We start from the raw sequence: 20,771 nt of genomic DNA, 5'->3' as shown, positions 1-20,771 counted from the left end.
TGTTGTCAAGGTATAGGCCTAGGAATTTGCCCTCATTATGTCTGGTAATTAGAGTGTTGTCGATCTTAATGTTAATTTGTGCATCTCCTGCTCTGCTACCAAACATAATATACGTAGTAGGTTTTGTCAGTGTTAAGCCTAAGTTTATTGGCTGTCATCCAAGTCGATATTTTGATCAGCTCCTCATTAACAATGGTGTTGAGGGTGGCAAGATTAGGGTGAGAGATGACATAAGTCGTGTCGTCAGCAAAGAGAATGGGTTTCAGGTGTTGGGATACGTTTGGAAGATCATTGATGTATATGAGGAAGAGCAGGGGACCAAGGACACTTCCCTGCAGAACTCCAGTATCAAGTGGCCGAGTTGTTGATGCTGTGTCTTTAATGGTAACATACTGATACCTATTAGTAAGGTAAGATTTGAAATAAGCAAGCGCATGGCCTCTTATACTGTAATGGTCAAGTTTGTGGAGTAGGATGTCGTGGTCTACTGTGTCAAAAGCTTTTCTTAGGTCAATAAAAATTCCTAGTGGATATTCCTTATTTCCAATGCTGTGTAAAGCAGATCTAGCATTTTTATGATTGCATCATTAGTGCTTTTATTTTTCCTAAATCCAAATTGGCAGGGGTTGAGTATGTTTTGTGCTGTTATAAATGAATATAGTCTCCTGTGCACGAGTTTCTCAAAGATTTTGGATAGCAATGGTAAGTTTGATATTGGCCTATAGTTGTTTAAGTCTGTAGGGTCACCACCTTTATGTATTGGTGTAACCCTTGCCATCTTGAGTAGTTTCGGGAACGTGCTAGTTTCTAGTGATTTGTTAAAAAGTAATGAAATAGCATGCGAAAGGATATGGGCCGCTCTCTTGTACAGTAATGGTGGGACATTAGACAGATTCCCTGAGTTGTTTTTAAGTGACTTTATAATCTCGGTGACTTCCGAGGGCTCAGTTGGTGCAAGATAGAAGGAATTTGGGAAATTCCCATCTAGGTAGTCCCCGGCATGGGCATTAGTATGTGGGATTTTATTGGCGAGATTAGATCCTATGGTTGAGAAGAAGTCATTTATCTTGTTAGCTGTGTCAGTGGGATGTAGTGGTGTTTCATTAGGTTTAGTTAGGACAATATTCTTGTTTTTTTTCAGTTTGTGGGTCCCTAGAATCTAAGAGAGTGTTTTCCAGGTCTTTTTTATATCTCCTCTAGTGTCTGTGAATCTACTGGAGTAGTATAGTTGCTTGGCTTTCTTTATTACTTTGGTGAGAACTGATGAATAGTGTTTAAGAATATCTTTGTGTATTAAGCCCTGTCTATATTGCTTTTCATATTGGTGTTTCTTGTCAATGGATTTCAGAATGGTGCTGGTTAGCCATGGGCAACCAAGCCGGTTGTTTGTGATCTGTTTCGTTTTTATAGGACAATGTTTGTTGTATAGTCTAAGTAATTTGTTAAGAAAAATGTCTGTCCAGTCATCAATACCATTGGCCTTGGAGAATTCTGTAGGCCAGTCAACAATCTCTAGGTCAGTTGTGAACTTCCTTATTGAGGCCTCGTCATGGAGTCTAAATGAGACTTTGTTGTATTCAAGTGGTGGTTTATTAATGTTTGTCAGGAGGAAGGTAGGGTAGTGGTCTGTAGTGCTATCTGTGATTATCCCTGATTTAAGGGGGGCTAGTATATTGGTCCATATGTGGTCTATTATGGTTGCACTTGTCTCAGTGAGCCTGGTTGGTTTAGTTATTGTTGGTATGAGAAGTGTGTTGTTCATATTGTTGATGAAATCAGTTACAGGCTGATCATCTAGTAAGCCAAGGTTGATGTTGAAGTCTCCAGCTAAGAGAAGGTGGTGCTTATTCATTTGTCTGTTTGTTATTAGTGACTTTAATTTCTCACTGAAATTTGGGATGTTTGTGTGAGGTATCCGGTAAATGGCACCGATTGTTATAGGTGTCTTAAGGTTTTTTACAGTAAAAATAGCAAAAATGTATTCCCCATATTCATCACTAAAGCAAGTGGTGCTAATACAAGATAATTGGTTAGAGTAATAGATTGCAATACCACCCACAACTTGGTTTGGTCTGCAGTTGTGAATTGCTGTGTATCCTGGTAGAGGGTAGATATCTATTGTGTCCTGCTTAAGCCAGGTCTCAGTAAGAATAATGCAGGAGAAGGGTCCGAGCATCCAACAGGCTTGTGTGAGCACACTAGACTGGAATAAGTGGAGACAAATGGCTTTTATAGTTTAATGTACTCTTGGATTGTGAGCATGTTTGGCCACTGTAAACTACTCCTCAAGGTTTTCCTTACCGTCGAAGATGAAGAGCATCTGCAAGGGTATCAGGTAGAGAGGTGTTGAGTGTCTCAGGCATTATAATACTTAATAAACCAGATGCTACTGACAATGCACCAAACACTATCATAGGCAAAGGCCCATACAGCAATGCCTGAAAATATGAAAAAAATCGTAAAATATACGTACAAATAAATGAATACACAATACAGTAAATCTTAATTTCTTTGTTGTCACCTGCTTGGTTTTTTAATAGGCAATGTATGTTGTAAATTCTTTGTAGTGTGAAAGAATATGTGAAGACTAGAGTTAATGTCTTAGTAATTGTGCAATTCTCTCGGCCAGTCTATGTTGCTAAATGCCACTATAAAGTTATTCGCCGATGCCTCATCATGGACCCTAAAGGAGATTTTTATTAATTTCATGAGGTAATTTTGCTACACTGGTGACTAGGAAAGTGGGGCAGTGATCAGTAGTATTATCTGTGATATTATTATTATAATCAAAAAGAAGCGCTAAGCCACAAGGTATACAGCGATTGTCTGTGATAATGTGCTGATTAAGGACTTGGAATGTATGTCCATATTTGGTCAAGTGATGCTGCAGTAATTTCAGTTATTCTTGTAGGCTTGGTTATCAAGGTTATTAGTAAGCCATTATACATATTATTCATGAAGTCTCTTACTTGTTGGTCTTCAGACTGAATAAGGTTGATGCTCAAGTCCCCAGTAAGTATTAAGTGATGTTTATTTAAATCTTGCTAATGATTAGGTATTTGAGGTTTTCTCCAAAGTTGGCTATAATAATAATAATACTAATAATAATTAATTTTGACATGATATATAGTTGTATACAGGAATATAACAGTTGGGTGTACAAGCCAAATGCCCTTTTGTGTGCAAAGCATTTCGGACAAACTTAAAATTAACTTGAGATTAATAAAACAATCAGAGTTCATCTGGGCATTAGATGAGTTACAGTGAGTAAGAGAAATGAGCATTATTAGCTATATGGCTTTAATAAGTCTAGTAGAGATGTTCAATAGAGAATAATTACACTATTGAATTAGTGTATAAAAATTACAGTATTACAATAGAACAATTTAAAATAGTGGTACCTTGACTTACAAGCTTAACCCTTTGACTGTCGCGGCCGTATATATACGTTTTACGAGGTGCCGTGTTTGACGTATATATACTCATAAATTCTAGCGGCTTCAAATCAAGCAGGAGAAAGCTGGTAGGCCCACATGTGAGAGAATGGGTCTGTGTGGTCAGTGTGCACCATATAAAAAAAATCCTGGAGCACACAGTGCATAATGAGAAAAAAAAAACTCCGACCCTTTTTTTTATTTAAAATGCCGACTTTGTGGTCTATTTTCGTATAGTATTTATGGTTGTATTCTCGTTTTCTTGGTCTCATTTGATAGAATGGAAAACATATTACAGAAATAGTGGTGTTTTTGATTGATTTTACTATAAAAAGAACCTAGAAATGGAGCTCAAAGTAGGGGAAATGTTTGATTTTTGCCAATGTTCAAAAGTAAACAAATGATGCCATTTTCCAATAAATGTCCAACTAGCCATTCTAATATGCAGTCATGAATGGGTTGATGTTATTTATACAGTTATTACAGCATTGCAGTAGTCTGCATAATAGTAAGTCTAATATTTTTTGTTTGAATAAAAATTCAAAATAGAAAGCAAGAGTAATATCAGAGGGGCCTGGAGACATGACTGATGAGCAAAGAAAATGTTATTTTAGAGCCTGGAATGTCTGCATTGTTCATTCTGGACCTTATTTTGAAATTGTCATATTTTTTAGTTTTTGTGAAATTGGCCAAATTGCAAATTTCTGACCACATTATTAGGTAGTTGAAATCAGTAAATGGGCAGTTTCTTGTACTCAATCGATAGAAAAAATGAAGTTCTAAAGAAATAGCTATGAGTTTGGGCGACTGGAACAATGGAATTAGCCGAAAATAGGGCTCAAAGTGGGCGAAATCGCCGATTTGTAAACAGCGCCGAGGTCGCTAACTTTGCGAGAGCATAATTCCGTCAGTTTTCCATCAAATTTCGTTTTTTTGGTGTCATTACAATCGGGAAAAGATTATCATTTCATAAGAAAAAATAATTTTTTTTTTTTTTTAAATTTTGCGACACCAGGAGACACCTCAGGATTGGGGGTTGCGACAGTCAAAGGGTTAATTTGTTCCATGACAGAGCTCGTAACTCTATCTGCTCATATATCATATCAATTTTCCTCTTTAAAATTAACTGAAATGCCATTACGTAATCTGTTCCAGTGGAATTCTTGGCTCTCGAGAGGCAGGATAACATACTTCAATATAATGCTAATATCAACTATACAGCTTATCTATCACAACTGACCTAATTTTTTTTTTATTTTTTTATTATCACACCGGCCGATTCCCACCAAGGCAGGGTGGCCCGAAAAAGAAAAACTTTCACCATCATTCACTCCATCACTGTCTTGCCAGAAGGGTGCTTTACACTACAGTTTTTAAACTGCAACATTAACACCCCTCCTTCAGAGTGCAGGCACTGTACTTCCCATCTCCAGGACTCAAGTCCGGCCTGCCGGTTTCCCTGAATCCCTTCATAAATGTTACTTTGCTCACACTCCAACAGCACGTCAAGTATTAAAAACCATTTGTCTCCATTCACTCCTATCAAACACGCTCACGCATGCCTGCTGGAAGTCCAAGCCCCTCGCACACAAAACCTCCTTTACCCCCTCCCTCCAACCCTTCCTAGGCCGACCCCTACCCCGCCTTCCTTCCACTACAGACTGATACACTCTTGAAGTCATTCTGTTTCGCTCCATTCTCTCTACATGTCCGAACCACCTCAACAACCCTTCCTCAGCCCTCTGGACAACAGTTTTGGTAATCCCGCACCTCCTCCTAACTTCCAAACTACGAATTCTCTGCATTATATTCACACCACACATTGCCCTCAGACATGACATCTCCACTGCCTCCAGCCTTCTCCTCGCTGCAACATTCATCACCCACGCTTCACACCCATATAAGAGCGTTGGTAAAACTATACTCTCATACATTCCCCTCTTTGCCTCCAAGGACAAAGTTCTTTGTCTCCACAGACTCCTAAGTGCACCACTCACTCTTTTTCCCTCATCAATTCTATGATTCACCTCATCTTTCATAGACCCATCCGCTGACACGTCCACTCCCAAATATCTGAATACGTTCACCTCCTCCATACTCTCTCCCTCCAATCTGATATTCAATCTTTCATCACCTAATCTTTTTGTTATCCTCATAACCTTACTCTTTCCTGTATTCACCTTTAATTTTCTTCTTTTGCACACCCTACCAACTGACCTAATATGACATAATAAACAATATAAATAACATAGAACATACAGTGTTTGTGAGGCTACCTGCACTAACTCACTAGTTTCATAAGGAAAACACTGAAACAAAAGCAATTTTCTTGTGTTTTTCTATGATTTCATGCTTTAATTAAATGGATATTATCCTCTTCTTCTCAGCACTGTCCTTTGCACTTACTTTCTTAGAACCCATGGTTAGAAAAAAGATATTTGGCATAATTGTGCAAAAAGCACAAAACGCTGGGATGCTGGACTGATGTTCTGGCGTTCGCTGAGCCAACTAGTGGCAGCATATCTGAAGCTCACTTGTAACTTGGATTTTGGCTCGCAACTCAAAGCAAAAAATTGACCAAGCGATGGCTCGTAACTCGAAAAACTCGTAAGTTGGCGCATTCGTAAGTCAAGGTACCACTGTAATTTACAACATGATGTACAGTGAGCCTTCGAATTTCGTAATTAATCCGTTATAGAGAGTGTGACGAAAGTTGAAATTTACGAATGGCAAAACCATTTTCCCCATAAGAAATAATGTAAATCTAATTAATCCATTCCAGACATCCAAAAGTATTAACCAAAAAAATTTTTTTTACATTAAATGTAGCTTTACATACAGAAAACAATGAGACATCAAGTATAAAACAATACAACATCACACTTACCTTTATTGAAGACTCTTGTTGGTGTATGGAAGACAGGAGGAGGGAAGAGGATGGAGAAGTTACACCCCTTATCTGGGGTTACTTCCCTTCTTTATTTTTTAACCCTTTCAGGGTCCGTCCCGTAGATCTACGGCTTCACGTTGAGTGTCCAAACCGTAGATCTATGCCAAAATTCTAGCGCCGTCAAATTTAGCGCAAAAATGCTCATAGGCCTACATGTGAGAGAACGGGTCTGCGTGGTGGGTGTGCGCCATAAACAAAAAATCTAGGCGCCCGCATAGCATTGTGGGAACGCCGGCTCAGTTACCCTTGTTCACCATACCTCGTCGCAAGTCAGCTCTCACTCCCCGGAAAATTGGGACTCTCCTCTTCCTATCTGATAGTTCTGACACTGATGGAAGTGGAAATGAAGACGAATTCTACGGCTTTGATCAGTTAGTGACCGAAAAGAATGACCAGGATATCGATAATAGTGCAGAAAACCCTGACGCTCCTCAACCTTCTACCTCTGGTGTGGGCACTCGTGACTCACGGTCGGTTGTTCCTCAACGCAAGAGAAAACTAATATTTTCGCGTGGCCAGGCCTCTGACTTCAGTAATGATGATGATAATGACGTGGATTGTGATTTTATTGCGCTTGACGATCATTCGATTAGTGATAGTGAGGAATCATATTCACCAGTGAAGCGTCGGTATGTTTGCCGCCGCATGCACTCGGGTAGTGTACCCTATGCTGTGCCCAGGGGACGGAGTACATCCCGGAGTATATCCTGTGGCCCTACACCAGTTTTAGGTAGTGATAGTGAGGATGATGTGGCTACACTTGGCATGGATAGACCACAGGCATCAGTGGATGGTGTTAGTGGTGATGGTAGTGGCACCGCCATGCGTGACTCACCAGGCCACGCTGGGACCCACGCTGCTGACTCGTCAGTTCAAGGACAAAGCGGAGCATCAGCCACCAGCCCACCACAACCACAACCACCCGCACAACCAGCCTATGATGTCCAGTATCCACCAGCAAACCGTATGTGGGATTGGCAGCAAAATCCCAATTTTGTTCCCAAGCCTCACCACTTTGATGACTCTCAAAGTGGAATTCTACCTACTTGTCCCCTTGGAACCACGGCCAATGAACTGGAATTCTTTGAATTATTCTTTGACCAGCCATTGATGGAAATTATTGTCAGGGAAAGTAATAAGTATTTTGAGTACACCATGGCAAATACGATCTTATCACCACAGTCAAGACTACACAGGTGGAAAGAGACGACTGTTGCAGAAATGTATTTGCTTTTTGCAACAATAATGCTTATGCCTTACGTCTATAAGCATAATATAAAAGCATACTGGTCCACAGATCAGCTAATTTCTACCCCGGTCTTCAGTGAAATCATACCAGTGAACAGGTTTATCTTACTCTTACATATGTTGCACTTCTCTGACAAACCAGGCCTGACGGAAGTGACAGGTTATACAAGATTAGAAATGTTTTCATGTATCTCAAACAAAAGTTCAGCATATACTTTTATCCATTCAAGAATCTTGTAATTGACGAGTCTTTGATTTTGTTCAAAGGTAGACTGTCATTCAAGCAGTATATACCGAGCAAGAGGAAACGCTTTGGTATAAAACTGTTTGTACTCTGTGATTGTGACAGTGGCCTGGTGTTGGATATTGTTGTATACACGGGTAGTAAAACATTGAAAGATACCAAGATGTTATTGGGTATCTCAGGTGACGTAGTGAGAAACATAATGGCACCTTATCTTGGTAAGGGGCATACATTATATACTGATAACTGGTACACAAGCCCATTACTCAGTGATTTCATGCGAGTGAACAAGACAGATGTGCGTGGCACAGTGCGTTCTAATCGTAAACATATGCCCAGGCTTAACGCAGGTGCTCGTGGTGATGACATGCAGGTATTTACTGCCAATGACATCATGGCATTACGGTGGCATGACAAACGAGATGTCACATTGTTGACAACCATTCACCGTAATGAAATGCAAGACAGTGGCAAAGTTGATCGAGTGACTAATGAACGTATTTGAAAACCAGTGACAGTGATTGATTATACACAATACATGCGCTTGGTTGACAAGTGTGACATGCAGATTGGTTTTGTTGATTGTGTTTGTAAAAGTTACAAGTGGTACATGAAACTTTTCTTCCATCTCATGGACATTTCTATGCTCAATGCATATAATATGTACCAAATAAAGACTGGCAACAGACCACCGTATGGTGAATTTTGTTTGTCTGTTGTCAGACAACTCATAATGAAGTACCAGGTAAGAACACCTGCTATACAACACGGTCCTCGAATTCCTCAGGATATACCCAAGCGTTTGAGGAGGGAAGGTGATCATTTCATAATGCAACTTCCTTCAACTCAGAAGAAATTTGCTCAGAAGAGATGCATCGTCTGTGCACAAACAAAATGACGGCAACAAAGACGCAAAGACACTCGGTTTATGTGTGAGGAATGTAAGGTGCCTCTGTGCATGGTGCCTTGTTTCAAGGAGTTCCACAAGCTCCAGTAGTTTTAAAAGCATGTCCAGTGATTGTAAATATGTAAATATATGATAGAACATTAGTATTATACAAGATTTGTGCATGTTTATTGTAATAAACAACAGTGGTAAACAATAATATGATAATAACTTTAGTGCGGTTATTGTGTTCAATACGGTGAGTTTATATATATACATTATATACAGTATTGGTCTCTCAGGCCCCAAATGTTAGTAGGAATAGAAAAAATTGGAAAAGAAAAGAAAAAACAATAAAAACCGCAAAATAATGTAATGCGCGTATGTGGAATTCGTCGATGTTGCCGCCACCACATCATTTTTGACAAACTTCTTGGCACTGTATCTCGGTAAGTACTGATCAGAATTTTTTTTTTGTCTTATTACCTTCACAAAAATATGTTCTTTAATTCTGTAAGAAAAAATAATTTTTTTTTTTTTTTCAAAATTTCTTGGACACTGGAACACCACTTCAGATTTTGGCCTTGGACCCTGAAGGGGTTAATACCACTAGGACGAGCTTGAGAATCACTGGACCCCTGTTGCTCAAAAAATTGCTCCAGATATCTCTGTTAAATTCTGTAAAAATTCTGTTAAAATTTGCGTCAAATGGGACAAGACAGTGGCATTGTAAATGGTGCCGATATGGCTTGCAACAGCTTTGTCATAGTGATGTTCCTCCATAAACGTTTGCACCTCACTCCGCTTTGCACAAATGTTCTTAAGCTTTGAAGAATGCACTTTCTTCCATCTCACTTCCTCCTCCTCTGAAGCAATTTCCTGAGCTGTGGTCTGTTGCTGTTACAGATGAAGCTCTTGCAGCTCTTCAGTGATTAGCTCTTCATTGTGGTCCTCCACCAACTCTTCCACATCCTGGCCACTCACATCCAACCCCATGGAATTCCCCAATGCCACAACAGATTCCACAACTGGCATAGGGTTGTCAGGATCAGCCGCAAACCCTTCAAAATCTTTGTCGAGGACACAATCTGGCCATGATTTTTTCCAAGCAGAGTTCAAAGTCCTGGAAGTCACTCCCTCCCAAGCCTTATTTATAAGGCCTATGCAATGGAGGATATTGAAATGATCTTTCCAGAACTCTCTTAAGGTCAAATGAGTATCTGAAGTCACATCAAAGCACCTTCAAAACACTGCTTTGGTGTAGAGTTTTTTGAAGTTTGAAATGATCTGCTGGTCCATGGGCTGGATGAGAGGAGTGGTATTAGGGGGCTAGAACTTCACTGTGATGAAACTAAACTCCTCCACCATTTGGTCATCCAAGTCTGGAGGATGACCAGGAACACTGTCCATTACCAGGAGGCACTTGAGTGACAATTTTTTTTTTTCCAGGAGGTATTTCTTCACACTCGGGCCAAACACTTCACTGAACCACTCAAGGAAAATTTCCCTCATGACCCATGCCTTACTGTTAGCCTTCCACATCACACACAATTTACTCTTGGCGACACTGTGTTTCTTGAACACTCTGGGATTTTCAGAGTGATACATCGGTAAAGGCTTCACTTTGAAATCCCCACTAGCATTACCAAAGAACATGAAAGTTAGTCTGTCTTTCACAGGCTTGTGTCCTGGCAGTGCCGTTTCCTCCTGCGTGATGTAGATCTTCTTTGGTATTTTCTTCCAAAAGAGGCCTGTTTTGTCACAAGTGAACACTTGTTGGGGGACAAATACTTCAGCCTCTACATAGTCCTTGAATTCCTACACAAATTTTCAGCCGCACACTTGTCAGCCTTGCCATGCCGTACCACACTGTGTGTGCCACTACACTTCTTAAATCTCTCAACCCACCCTTTGCTGGCCTTAAATTCACTAACATCAGCACTCGTTCCAGGCATTTTCTTTACGAGAGCAACTGCCTTGCCTTTTCACAAATTATCGACTGCATAATACTATCTCCTGCTAACTGTTTTTGGTTGATCCACACCAACAACAAATTCTCAACACCGAGTATTTGCGATCTCTTTTTTTTGTGAGCATCTCTACCCCTTTCGCAACAACAGCTTCCTTGATTTCCTTTTTCTTCGCCACAATGGAAGCGATGGTTGTATGAAGCTTCTCATACATCCTTGCAAGATGGGCCACATGCATGCCACTTTCATATTTTGCAAAGATTTCTTTCTCGAATCCTATCGTGTTTCTCACATTCTTTACAAAATGGCTGGCACTAGAAGCTTTCTTTGGGCCCATGGTGGCTTATTTAGAAGTTGCAAGCACAAAAAAGAATGGAATATTACAAAATGTATCGTATGAACACATGGGGTGATGTTCATTCACCAATAAACAATGCCACACTGACTGGGAATGGTGTGTGCGGCGCCTTTGTGTGGCGCAGATGCTAGGAAGCCACTCGTATGTGTTCTGGACAAGTGACAAATGGCGAGCAAAATTACAAACCGCGAGGCTATATTTTGAAGAAAAAAGTTGTTGAAAGTCTAAATTTATGAAGCGCGAGCCTTGTGAAACTCGACGGTCCACCGTATTATAATTTAGTATTATTTAAAACAATGAAATTTAAACATCCTAACTTTGAAGTAATGAGTAAATGGTTGAGCAATCCTTAGCACAATATGAAGTAATGAAATTGAAGCAATTTAAATTGAGCAGTCTTAAATTATTTAGAAGTTTTTTTTTTTTTAGTAGCTTTTGAGTAACAGGTAGGTATTATGTGTGGTTTGTCTGGTAAATTTTGGGTGATGAGGTGATTTCTAAGTAGGGCCTTAAACTGATTTCCAGGCAGGGGTCCTTTAGTGTGTTCTGGCAATGACTTCCAGATCTTCGGGCCTTTTACGTGCATAGCATTTTTGCATAGGGAGATATGGATATGAGGGATATCGAAGAGTGACTTGTGTCTCGTATTATGGCTGTGTGTTCTATTATAGTTATGAAGGAGGAGTTTGAGAGGAGGGGTCATATTTGAGTGTAGTGTTCTGTGTATGTAGTAGGCACAATAATAAGTGTGGATGTTTGTATATTAAGCAAGTTAAGACTTTTGAAATGTGGTGGAGTGTGTCGTCTAGTGCAGGAGTTAGCAATCAATCGCACTGCAGCTTTTTGTTGGGTTATTAAAGGTTTAAGGTAATTTGCTGTGGTTGAGCCTCATGCACAAATACAATAGGTGAGGTAAGGGTAAATGAGAGTGGGGTACACAGCAAGAAGAGCTGACTGGGGTACATAGTACATTGTTATTCAAAGTACTGTATCTTTGAAAGGATGCCTACTGTTTTGGAGACCTTCTTGGAAATTTGCTGTATGTCTGAAATTTGAGACTGCAGTCAAGGTGGAGTCCTAGAAATTTGTCCTTTGTTTGTCTAGAAATGGGTGAACCATTTATCAAAATCTGTTTCCAAATAGCATGAAGTAGGTTTTGTCTATATTGAGAGTAAGTTTGTTGGTAGTCATCCAAGTAGATATTTTTAGCAGTTCAGCATTTACAGTGTCAGTATGGTTGGGTTTAGGTGAGAGAAGACATAAGTAGTGTCATCTGCAAATGAAATGGGTTTAAGGAGAGTAGAACAGGTTGTGTAGTGGAGCTGGCTCCATTTGTATATACATACTGGGTTCTATTGCTGAGATAAGATTTTAGGTAATGGAGAGAGTACCTTTGAAGATATACCTTTGAAGAGTTTCAAGAGTTTATCTACTCTCTGAGCCCAGCTATGGGCCAGGCTCTGATCCTGTAATGTTCGAATTTTAGGTGCAATGGGTCATGGTCAACTGTATCAAAAGCTTTTTGTAAGTCTATGAAAAGTTCCAGGGAAAATTTATTTTTTTGAGTGCAGAATATGTTAGTTCAAGCATATGTATAATAGCATCATTAGTACTTTTCTTTGGTCTAAATCCAAACTGACAGGGTTTATGTCGTGGGATACTAAGTAGGAGTAGACTAGTTTGTGAATTAATTTTTCGAAGATTTTAGATAGTAGGGGAAAGTTTGATACAGGCCTATAGTTGTTTGATTCAATTGGATCGAGGCTCCTTTGAGGATTGTGGTGACCCTTGCTGTCTTGAGTATGGATGGAAAGGTGGAAGATTCAGTGGATTTGTTAAAAAGAGTTGCAATAATTGGTGACAACCCGTGAGAAGCTTTTTTTTTATACACGAGTGGTGGTAAGTTATTTAGGTCTCCTGCCTTGTTCTTTAGTGTTTTGATGATGAGCCCTACTGGGTTTAACAAATCGAGTAGGGTTTTTTGGGGCTAAAAATAGAGTATTTGTGTAGTTGCCAGTGAGGCAGTCTTTTGGTTGAATGTTTGAGTTTCGAATTTTGCTTGCTAGCTTTGTTCCTAAGGTCCAGAAAAAGAGGAGGAGAGGTTCTTCTGGTATTGTTAAGCTAATCATTCTGTTTTGTGACAGCTTTTCAGTTCCTAGAATTTCAGATAAGGTTTTCCTTATCTGTCGTGAAATCTGTTTTCGTAATACAGTTTTTTTGACCTCCTTATTAGATTGGTTAGTACTGATGAGTAACGTTTTGCAAGATCATTTGTTATAAGACCCATTCTGTACCTTTTTCATATAGATGTTTTTTATCAATAGATCTGAGGATGTTGTTTGTAAGCCAGAGGCTGTTTAGTCTCTTTGCTGTGATCTGCTTAGTTTTTATTAGGCAATGCATATTATAGAGGTTTTTTTTTTTTTTTGTAAAAATATTAACACATTCATCAATGCTGAAGTTGTCTGCTAGCTCGTTTTGCCAATCAATGTTACTTAACCCTTTCAGGGTCCAGAGGCCAAATTTCGAAGTGTGCACCAGGGTCAAAGAATTTTCAAAAAATAATTTTGTTATTTTTTCTTATGAAATGGTAGAGAATCTTTTTCTGAAGGTAATAAAAGAAAAGTACGAAATTTGATGGAGAAATGACGAAATTATGCTCTTGCGAATTTTGATGTGTCAGCGATATTTACGCATCGGCGATTTTGCAGACTTTGACCCCCATTTCAGGCCAATTACATTATTCCAGTTGACCAAATTCTTAGCTATTTCACTAGTATTCCTTCTATTCTATCAACTGAGCACAAGAAATTGCCAAGTCAACTGTTTCAACTACAAAATAAAGTGATTGGAAATTGGTAATTTGGCCAATTTAATGCAAAATTCAAAATATTCCAATTTCAAAATAGGGTCCAGAATAAACAGTGCAGGCATTCCTGGCACCAAACTAACATTTCCTCTGTTCATCAGTTATGTTTTCAGGCTTTACAAATGAAATCCATTTTGATTTTTTATTCACATAATGAATTTTTACTCAAACAAAAATATAGAAGATTTACTGTTATGCAATATTGTAATAACTGTATAAATAACATCAACACATCTGTGAACGTATATCAGACCCACCAGCTGGTGTGTATTAGACATGTGAGGTCATTTGTTTACTCTTGAACATCGGCAAAAAATTTATCATTTCTGCTACTTTGAGCTCAGGTTCAAGCCATTTTCATTACTAAAACCAATCAAAATCATCTATACTTCTGTAATATATCTTCCATTCTATCAATTGAGACCAAGAAATCGCAAATACAACTATAAAAAATATACGAAAAAACACTGCAAAGTCGCTGTTTTAATAAAAAATTACGGTCTCAGTTTTTTCTCTCATTTGCACTGTGTGCTGCAGGATTTGTTTTATGTGGTGCACACATACCACATAGATGTATTCTCTTTCAGCATTCGTCCCGTAGATCTATGGCCTTACGTTCAGGGTCCAAACCATAGATCTATGCCAAAATTCTAGCGGCGTCAAATTTAGTGCAAGAAGGCTGGTAGGCCTACATCTGAGAGAATGGGTCTGGGTGGTCAGTGTGCACACTATAGAAAAAATCTGGACGCCCACATGGCATTGTGGGAACGCCGGCAAAGTAACTTTGTTCATTGTGCCTGGTGGCAAAGAAGCTCTTACTCCCCACTCACACTCTGGGTGAATTCTGACTCTCCTCTTCACAGCTTACAGTTCTAAGACTGATGAAAGTGGAACTGAAGAGGAATTCTATAGTTTTGAACCATATGGTACCATTGTGCCATATGGTACAATGGTGCCATATCATAAAATGGTATCATATGGTACAATGGTATCATATGGTACAATGGTATCATATGGTACAATGGTACCATATGGTACAATGTGCCATATAGTACATTGTACCATATGGTACAATGTACCATATAGTACATTGTACCATATGGTACATTATACCATATAGTACAGGGTACAGGGGACCCTAATGGAAGTAAGTCTGTCTCACTTTTTTGGATTATCCTAGGTTCTCCAAACATATTCAGATTCAAAGTTTATTCTCTATAAGGATTACAATGCTGAGTTTACAGAATTTGGTTATTGTGTGGTTTATGTAGTAAAATAATAATTACAGAGTGTAGCACTAGAACACCTAGCATGGCTAGGCATTTCAGGCAGACTTAGATTAAATCTCAAGTTTAAAATATTACAAAATTATGAGGTAAGTTGGTATTATGGCTAAGTGACTAAATACTAGTTTGTGAGTTTAGCAATGTGAATGCTTTTGTTTTGGCACTACACATAGTTTCAGTATTGGAGTATCACAGGCCAACTTATGACTAGTTAAGATTCATTATTTTGAGATTGAGATTGATATTTCTGTTTATGGTCAAATGGGTGAGTGAGCGTAAGTGGTATTCGTGTAATTAGTTGACAGGGTGTATCAGGGAGATAAGATGCTTTCTGATGGTAGTTTTGAAGGTGATGAATGTGTCTGCAGTTTTAGAATTTTCAGGTAGGGTGTTCCAGATTTTAGGGCCTTTGACATACATTGAATTTTTGTAAAGGTTTGGTCGGACACGGGGAATGTCATAGATATGTTTGTGTCTGGTGTTGTGCCTGTGGGTTCTGTCACAACTATCAAGAAAGCATTTTAGGTCAAGGTTAATATTGGAATTTAAGGTCCTGTAGACATAGATTGCACAGTAGTAAGTGTGGATGTACTGAACAGGGAGTAAGTTTAGATCTATGAAGAGTGGGGGGGGGGTGTTGCCAGGGATGGGATTTAGTGATTATTCTTACTGCGGCTTTTTGTTGGGTTATTATTGGCTTTAGGTGTGTTGCTGCAGTTGAACTCCAAGCACAGGTAGCATAGGTGAGGTATGGATATGTAAGTGAATGGTATAGTGTGAGAAGGGCAGTTTGCAGCACATAGTATCATATCTTGGAGAGGATCCCAACCGTTTTGGATACTTTTTTGGTTATGTGTTGGATATGGGTGCTGAAGTTCAGGTTGTTGTCGAGGTATAGGCCTAGGAATTTGCCCTCATTATGCCTGACAATTAGAGTGTTGTCGATCTTAATGTTAATTTGCACATCTCCTGCTCTGCTACCAAACATAATGTAGTAGGTTTTGTCAGCATTAAGCGTAAGTTTATTGGCTGTCATCCAAGTCGATATTTTGATCAGCTCCTCATTAACAATGGTGTTGAGGGTGGCAAGATTGGGGTGAGAGATGACATAAGTCGTGTGGTCAGCAAAGAGAATGGGTTTCAGGTGTTGGGATACGTTTGGAAGATCATTGATGTATATGAGTATATGTGAATACCTAAATAAACTTACTTATGATGCCACATGCACCTGAGTAAGTTTATGCAGGTGTACAGAAATACAATTACATTGATTATCATACACAGCAACATACGTATAAAATCCTAGGATAACCCAAAAAAGTCAGGGTTACATATTTCCATAGGGATACTTGTATCTGTACCATATGGTGTCCTGTACTGTATGGTACCCTGTGCCATATGGTACCCTGCACCATATGTTATCCTGTACTGCATGGTACCCTATACCATATAGTACAATGTACCATACGGTACCCTGTAACATATGATACCATGTACCATATGGTCAATAGGTGTTGGTGGCATGAGACACCAGCCAAGACTGAGTGGCGACGCAAGCTAGATACTGACTCCACAGTATCGGAGACAAAGTGCTTTGTCATCCACCTCAAGGAACATGTCGAGTTTCTGTACATTTGTAAATATATAATAGAAAATTACTAATATACAACATTTTTGCATATTTTTGTTGTAAACAACTATTGTGAACAAAATAATGATGAAAATATTAGTGTGTTTTTGTTGAATACAACAGTACCATATAGTACCATATGGTATCATTGTACTGTATGGTACAATGTACCACATGGTACTATTGCACCATATGGTACCATTGCAGCATGTGGTACCATAAGGTACCATTGCACCATATGGTACCATTGTATCATATGGTACCATTGTACCAAATGGTGCCATTGTACCATATTCTACCATATGGTACCATTGTATGATATGGTACCATTGTATCATGTGCCATTGTACCATATGTACAATTGTACTATATGGTACCATTGCATCCTATGGCACCATTGTATCATATGGTACTATATGGTACCATTGTATTCAACACAATAATCAAACAGACTTGAATAACTATAGGCCAATGTCCAACTTACACCCTCTCACTAAAATCTTTGAAAGATTATTTCATCGGCGAATCTATTCCTACCTCATCTCCCAAAACATACTCAACCCCTGTCAATTTGGGTTCAGGCCTAATAAAAATACTAATGATGCTATTATACACATGCTAGAACATATATACACTGCAAAAGAGAAAAAAGTCCCACTGGGGATCTTCACTGACTTACGTAAAGCTTTTGATACAACTGACCATGACTTGCTCCATATAAAATTGTCACACTATGGTATAAGAGGGCACTCCCTCAACTATCCAAAGTCATATCTCAGCAACAGAAGCCAATATGTGTACACAAATGGGGCAAACTCTTCCGCACAGCTAATTAGAGTTGGTGTCCCACAGGGAAGTGTCCTTGGCCCTCTTCTCTTTCTCATATACATAAATGACCTGCCAAATGCATCGCAACTACTCAAACCCACACTATTTGCAGATGACATTACATACCACTTCTCTCACACGAGTCCAGTCATGCTAGCCAATACAGTGGACCCCCGCATACCGTTGGCATCACATAACATTACATCCGCATACCGATACATTTTATCGCTAAGATTTTGCCTCGCATACTGCTAAAAAACCCGCTCAACGCTATTCGTCCGAGACACATCTAATATGCGGCCTGAGCCAGCCTCACATGTTCCGCCGGTGGCATTGTTTACCAGCCAGCCTCCACGGTAACATCCAAGCATACAATCGGAACATTTCGTATTATTACAGTGTTTTTGGTGATTTTATCTGCAAAATAAGTGACCATGGGCCCCAAGAAAGCTAGTGCCAACCCTACAGGAATAAGGGTGAGAATTACTATAGAGATGAATAAAGATATCACTGCTAAGTATGAAAGTGGAGTGCGTGTCTCCGAGCTGGCCAGGTTGTATAGTAAACCCCAATCAACCATCGCTACTATTGTGCCCAACAAAACGGCAATCAAGGAAGCTGTTCTTGCCAAAGGTTCAACTGTGTTTTCGAAACAGAGATCGCAAGTGATGGAAGATGTTGAGAGACTCTTATTGGTATGGATAAATGAAAAACAGATAGCAGGAGATAGCATCTCTCAAGTGATCATATGTGAAAAGGCTAGGAAGTTGCATGAGGATTTAATTAAAAAAATGCCTGCAACTAGTGATGATGCGAGTGAATTTAAGGTCAGCAAAGGTTGGTTTGAGAGATTTAAGAAGCGTAGTGGCATACATAGTGTGATAAGGCATGGTGAGGCTGCCAGTTTGGACCACAAAGCAGCTGAAAAATATGTGCAGGAATTCAAGGAGTACATAGACAGTGAAGGACTGAAACCTGAACAAGTGTTTAATTGTGATGAAACAGGCCTGTTTTGGATGAAAATGCCAAGCAGGACGTACATTACTCAGGAGGAAAAGGCACTCCCAGGACATATGCCTATGAAAGACAGGCTTACTCTGTTGATGTGTTCCAATGCTAGTGGTGATTGCAAAGTGAAGCCTTTATTAGTGTATCACTCAAACTCCCAGAGCGTTCAGGCAAAAGAATATCCTCAAGGCTAATTTGTGTGTGCTGTGGAGGGCAAACAGTAAGGCATGGGCCACTAGGGACTTTTTCTATGACTGGTTACACCAAGCATTTGCCTCCAATGTGAAAGATTACCTAACTGAAAAGAAATTAGACCTTAAGTGCCTCCTGGTGTTAGACAATGTCCCTGGTCATCCTACAGACGTGGCAGAGCGACTTTATGGGGACATGAGCTTCATTAAGGTGAAGTTTTTGCCTCCTAATACCACTCCTCTCCTACAGCCTATGGACCAGCAGGTTATTGCAAACTTCAAAAACTGTACACAAAAGCTCTGTTTGAAAGGTGCTTTGTAGTGACCTCAGAAACTCAATTGACTCTAAGAGAGTTTTGGAGAGATCACTTTAATATCCTCAATTGTGTAAACCTTATAGGTAAGGCTTGGGAGGGAGTGACTAAGAAGACCTTGAACTCTGCTTGGAAGAAACTGTGGCCAGAATGTGTAGACCAAAGGGATTTTGAAGGGTTTGAGGCTAACCTTGGGAATCCTATGCCAGTTGAGGAATCCATTGTGGCATTGGAAAAGTCCTTGGGGTTGGAGGTTAGTGGGGATGATGTGGAAGAGTTGGTGGAGGAGGACAATGAAGAACTAACCACTGATGAGCTGCTAGATCAACTTCAACAGCAAGAGGCCAGACCTGAGGAAACTGCTTCAGAGGAGGGGAGAGAGAAATTGAAGAAGTTGCCTACTTCAAAGATTAAGGAAATGTGTGGAATGTGGCTTAAAGTGCAAACCTTTTTTGGTGACAATCACCCTAACACAGCTATTGCAAGCCATGCTGGTGACTATTACACTGACACTGTTGTGAAACACTTTAGGAAAGTCATAAAGGAACGAGAGGTACAGGCCACTATGGACAGATAAGTTGTGCGACAGAAGTCCAGTGACTCTGAAGCTGGTCCTAGTGGCATTAAAAGAAGAAGGGAAGTAGCCCCAGAAAAGGACTTGACACCTCAAGTCTTAATGGAAGGGGATTCCCCTTCTAAACACTAAGACTCTCTCCTCCTCCCATCCCATCAATCATCACCAGATCTTCAATACAGGTAAGTGTCATGTAACTGTGCATGTCTTTTTCAGTTTGTGTGTATTAAAATTAATATTTCGTGGTAAAAAATTTTTTTTTCATACTCTGGGGTGTCCTGCACGGATTAATTTGATTTCCATTATTTCTTATGGGGAAAATTCATTAGCATAACGATAATTTCGCATAACAATGAGCTCTCAGGAACGGACTAATATCGTTATGCGGGGGTCCACTGTACTGTAAATACCGAATTACAGAAAATATCTACCTGGATGAGGACTAACAAACTTACTCTAAACATTGACAAAACCTACTTCATTCAGTTTGGTAACAGAGCTACAAATGTCCCTCTTAACATAATGATAAACAGATCACCTATCACAAAACTCACAGAGGGAAAATTCCTAGGAATCCACCTTGATAATAGACTCAAATTTCAAACACATATACAGCAAATTTCCAAGAAAATTTCCAAGACCGTAGGCGTACTATCGAAGATATGGTACTATGTTCGACAGTCAGCCCTTCTGGCCCTATATCACTCACTTATTTACCCCTATCTCACCTATGGAATTTGTGCATGGGGCTCAACAACAATTAACCATCTGAGACCACTAATTACTCAACAAAAGGCTGCAGTCAGAATATCAAATTCCCACTACAGGCAGCACACTCCACTAATATTCAAAACCCTAAACCTACTCAACATACAAAACATCCATACTTATTACTGCACCTATTACATACATAGAACACTTAACTCGGATATAAACCCTCCCCTCAAACATCTCCTTACCAACCTCAACAGAACACATGAC

At 39.5% G+C, this 20,771-nt stretch overlaps 1 protein-coding gene across 1 annotated transcript in view; it reads right to left on the bottom strand.

Annotated features, from left to right (window-relative positions):
• The window catches only part of LOC138850976 (solute carrier family 22 member 15-like), a 216,768-nt gene that overhangs the window by 9,507 nt on the left and 186,490 nt on the right, over positions 1 to 20,771 (bottom strand). Inside the window, exon 6 of the mRNA XM_070088482.1 lies at positions 2,302 to 2,438. Within this exon, the coding sequence (XP_069944583.1) occupies positions 2,302 to 2,438 (137 nt within the window). The remainder of the gene's footprint in view (positions 1 to 2,301; positions 2,439 to 20,771) is intronic.

The sequence above is a fragment of the Cherax quadricarinatus genome, chromosome 24 (genome assembly GCF_038502225.1).
Source record: "Cherax quadricarinatus isolate ZL_2023a chromosome 24, ASM3850222v1, whole genome shotgun sequence".
NCBI classification, from domain to species: Eukaryota; Metazoa; Arthropoda; class Malacostraca; order Decapoda; family Parastacidae; genus Cherax; species Cherax quadricarinatus.
Note: the sequence above shows the minus strand (reverse complement) of the source record. Positions and strands in the feature narration are given on the sequence as shown.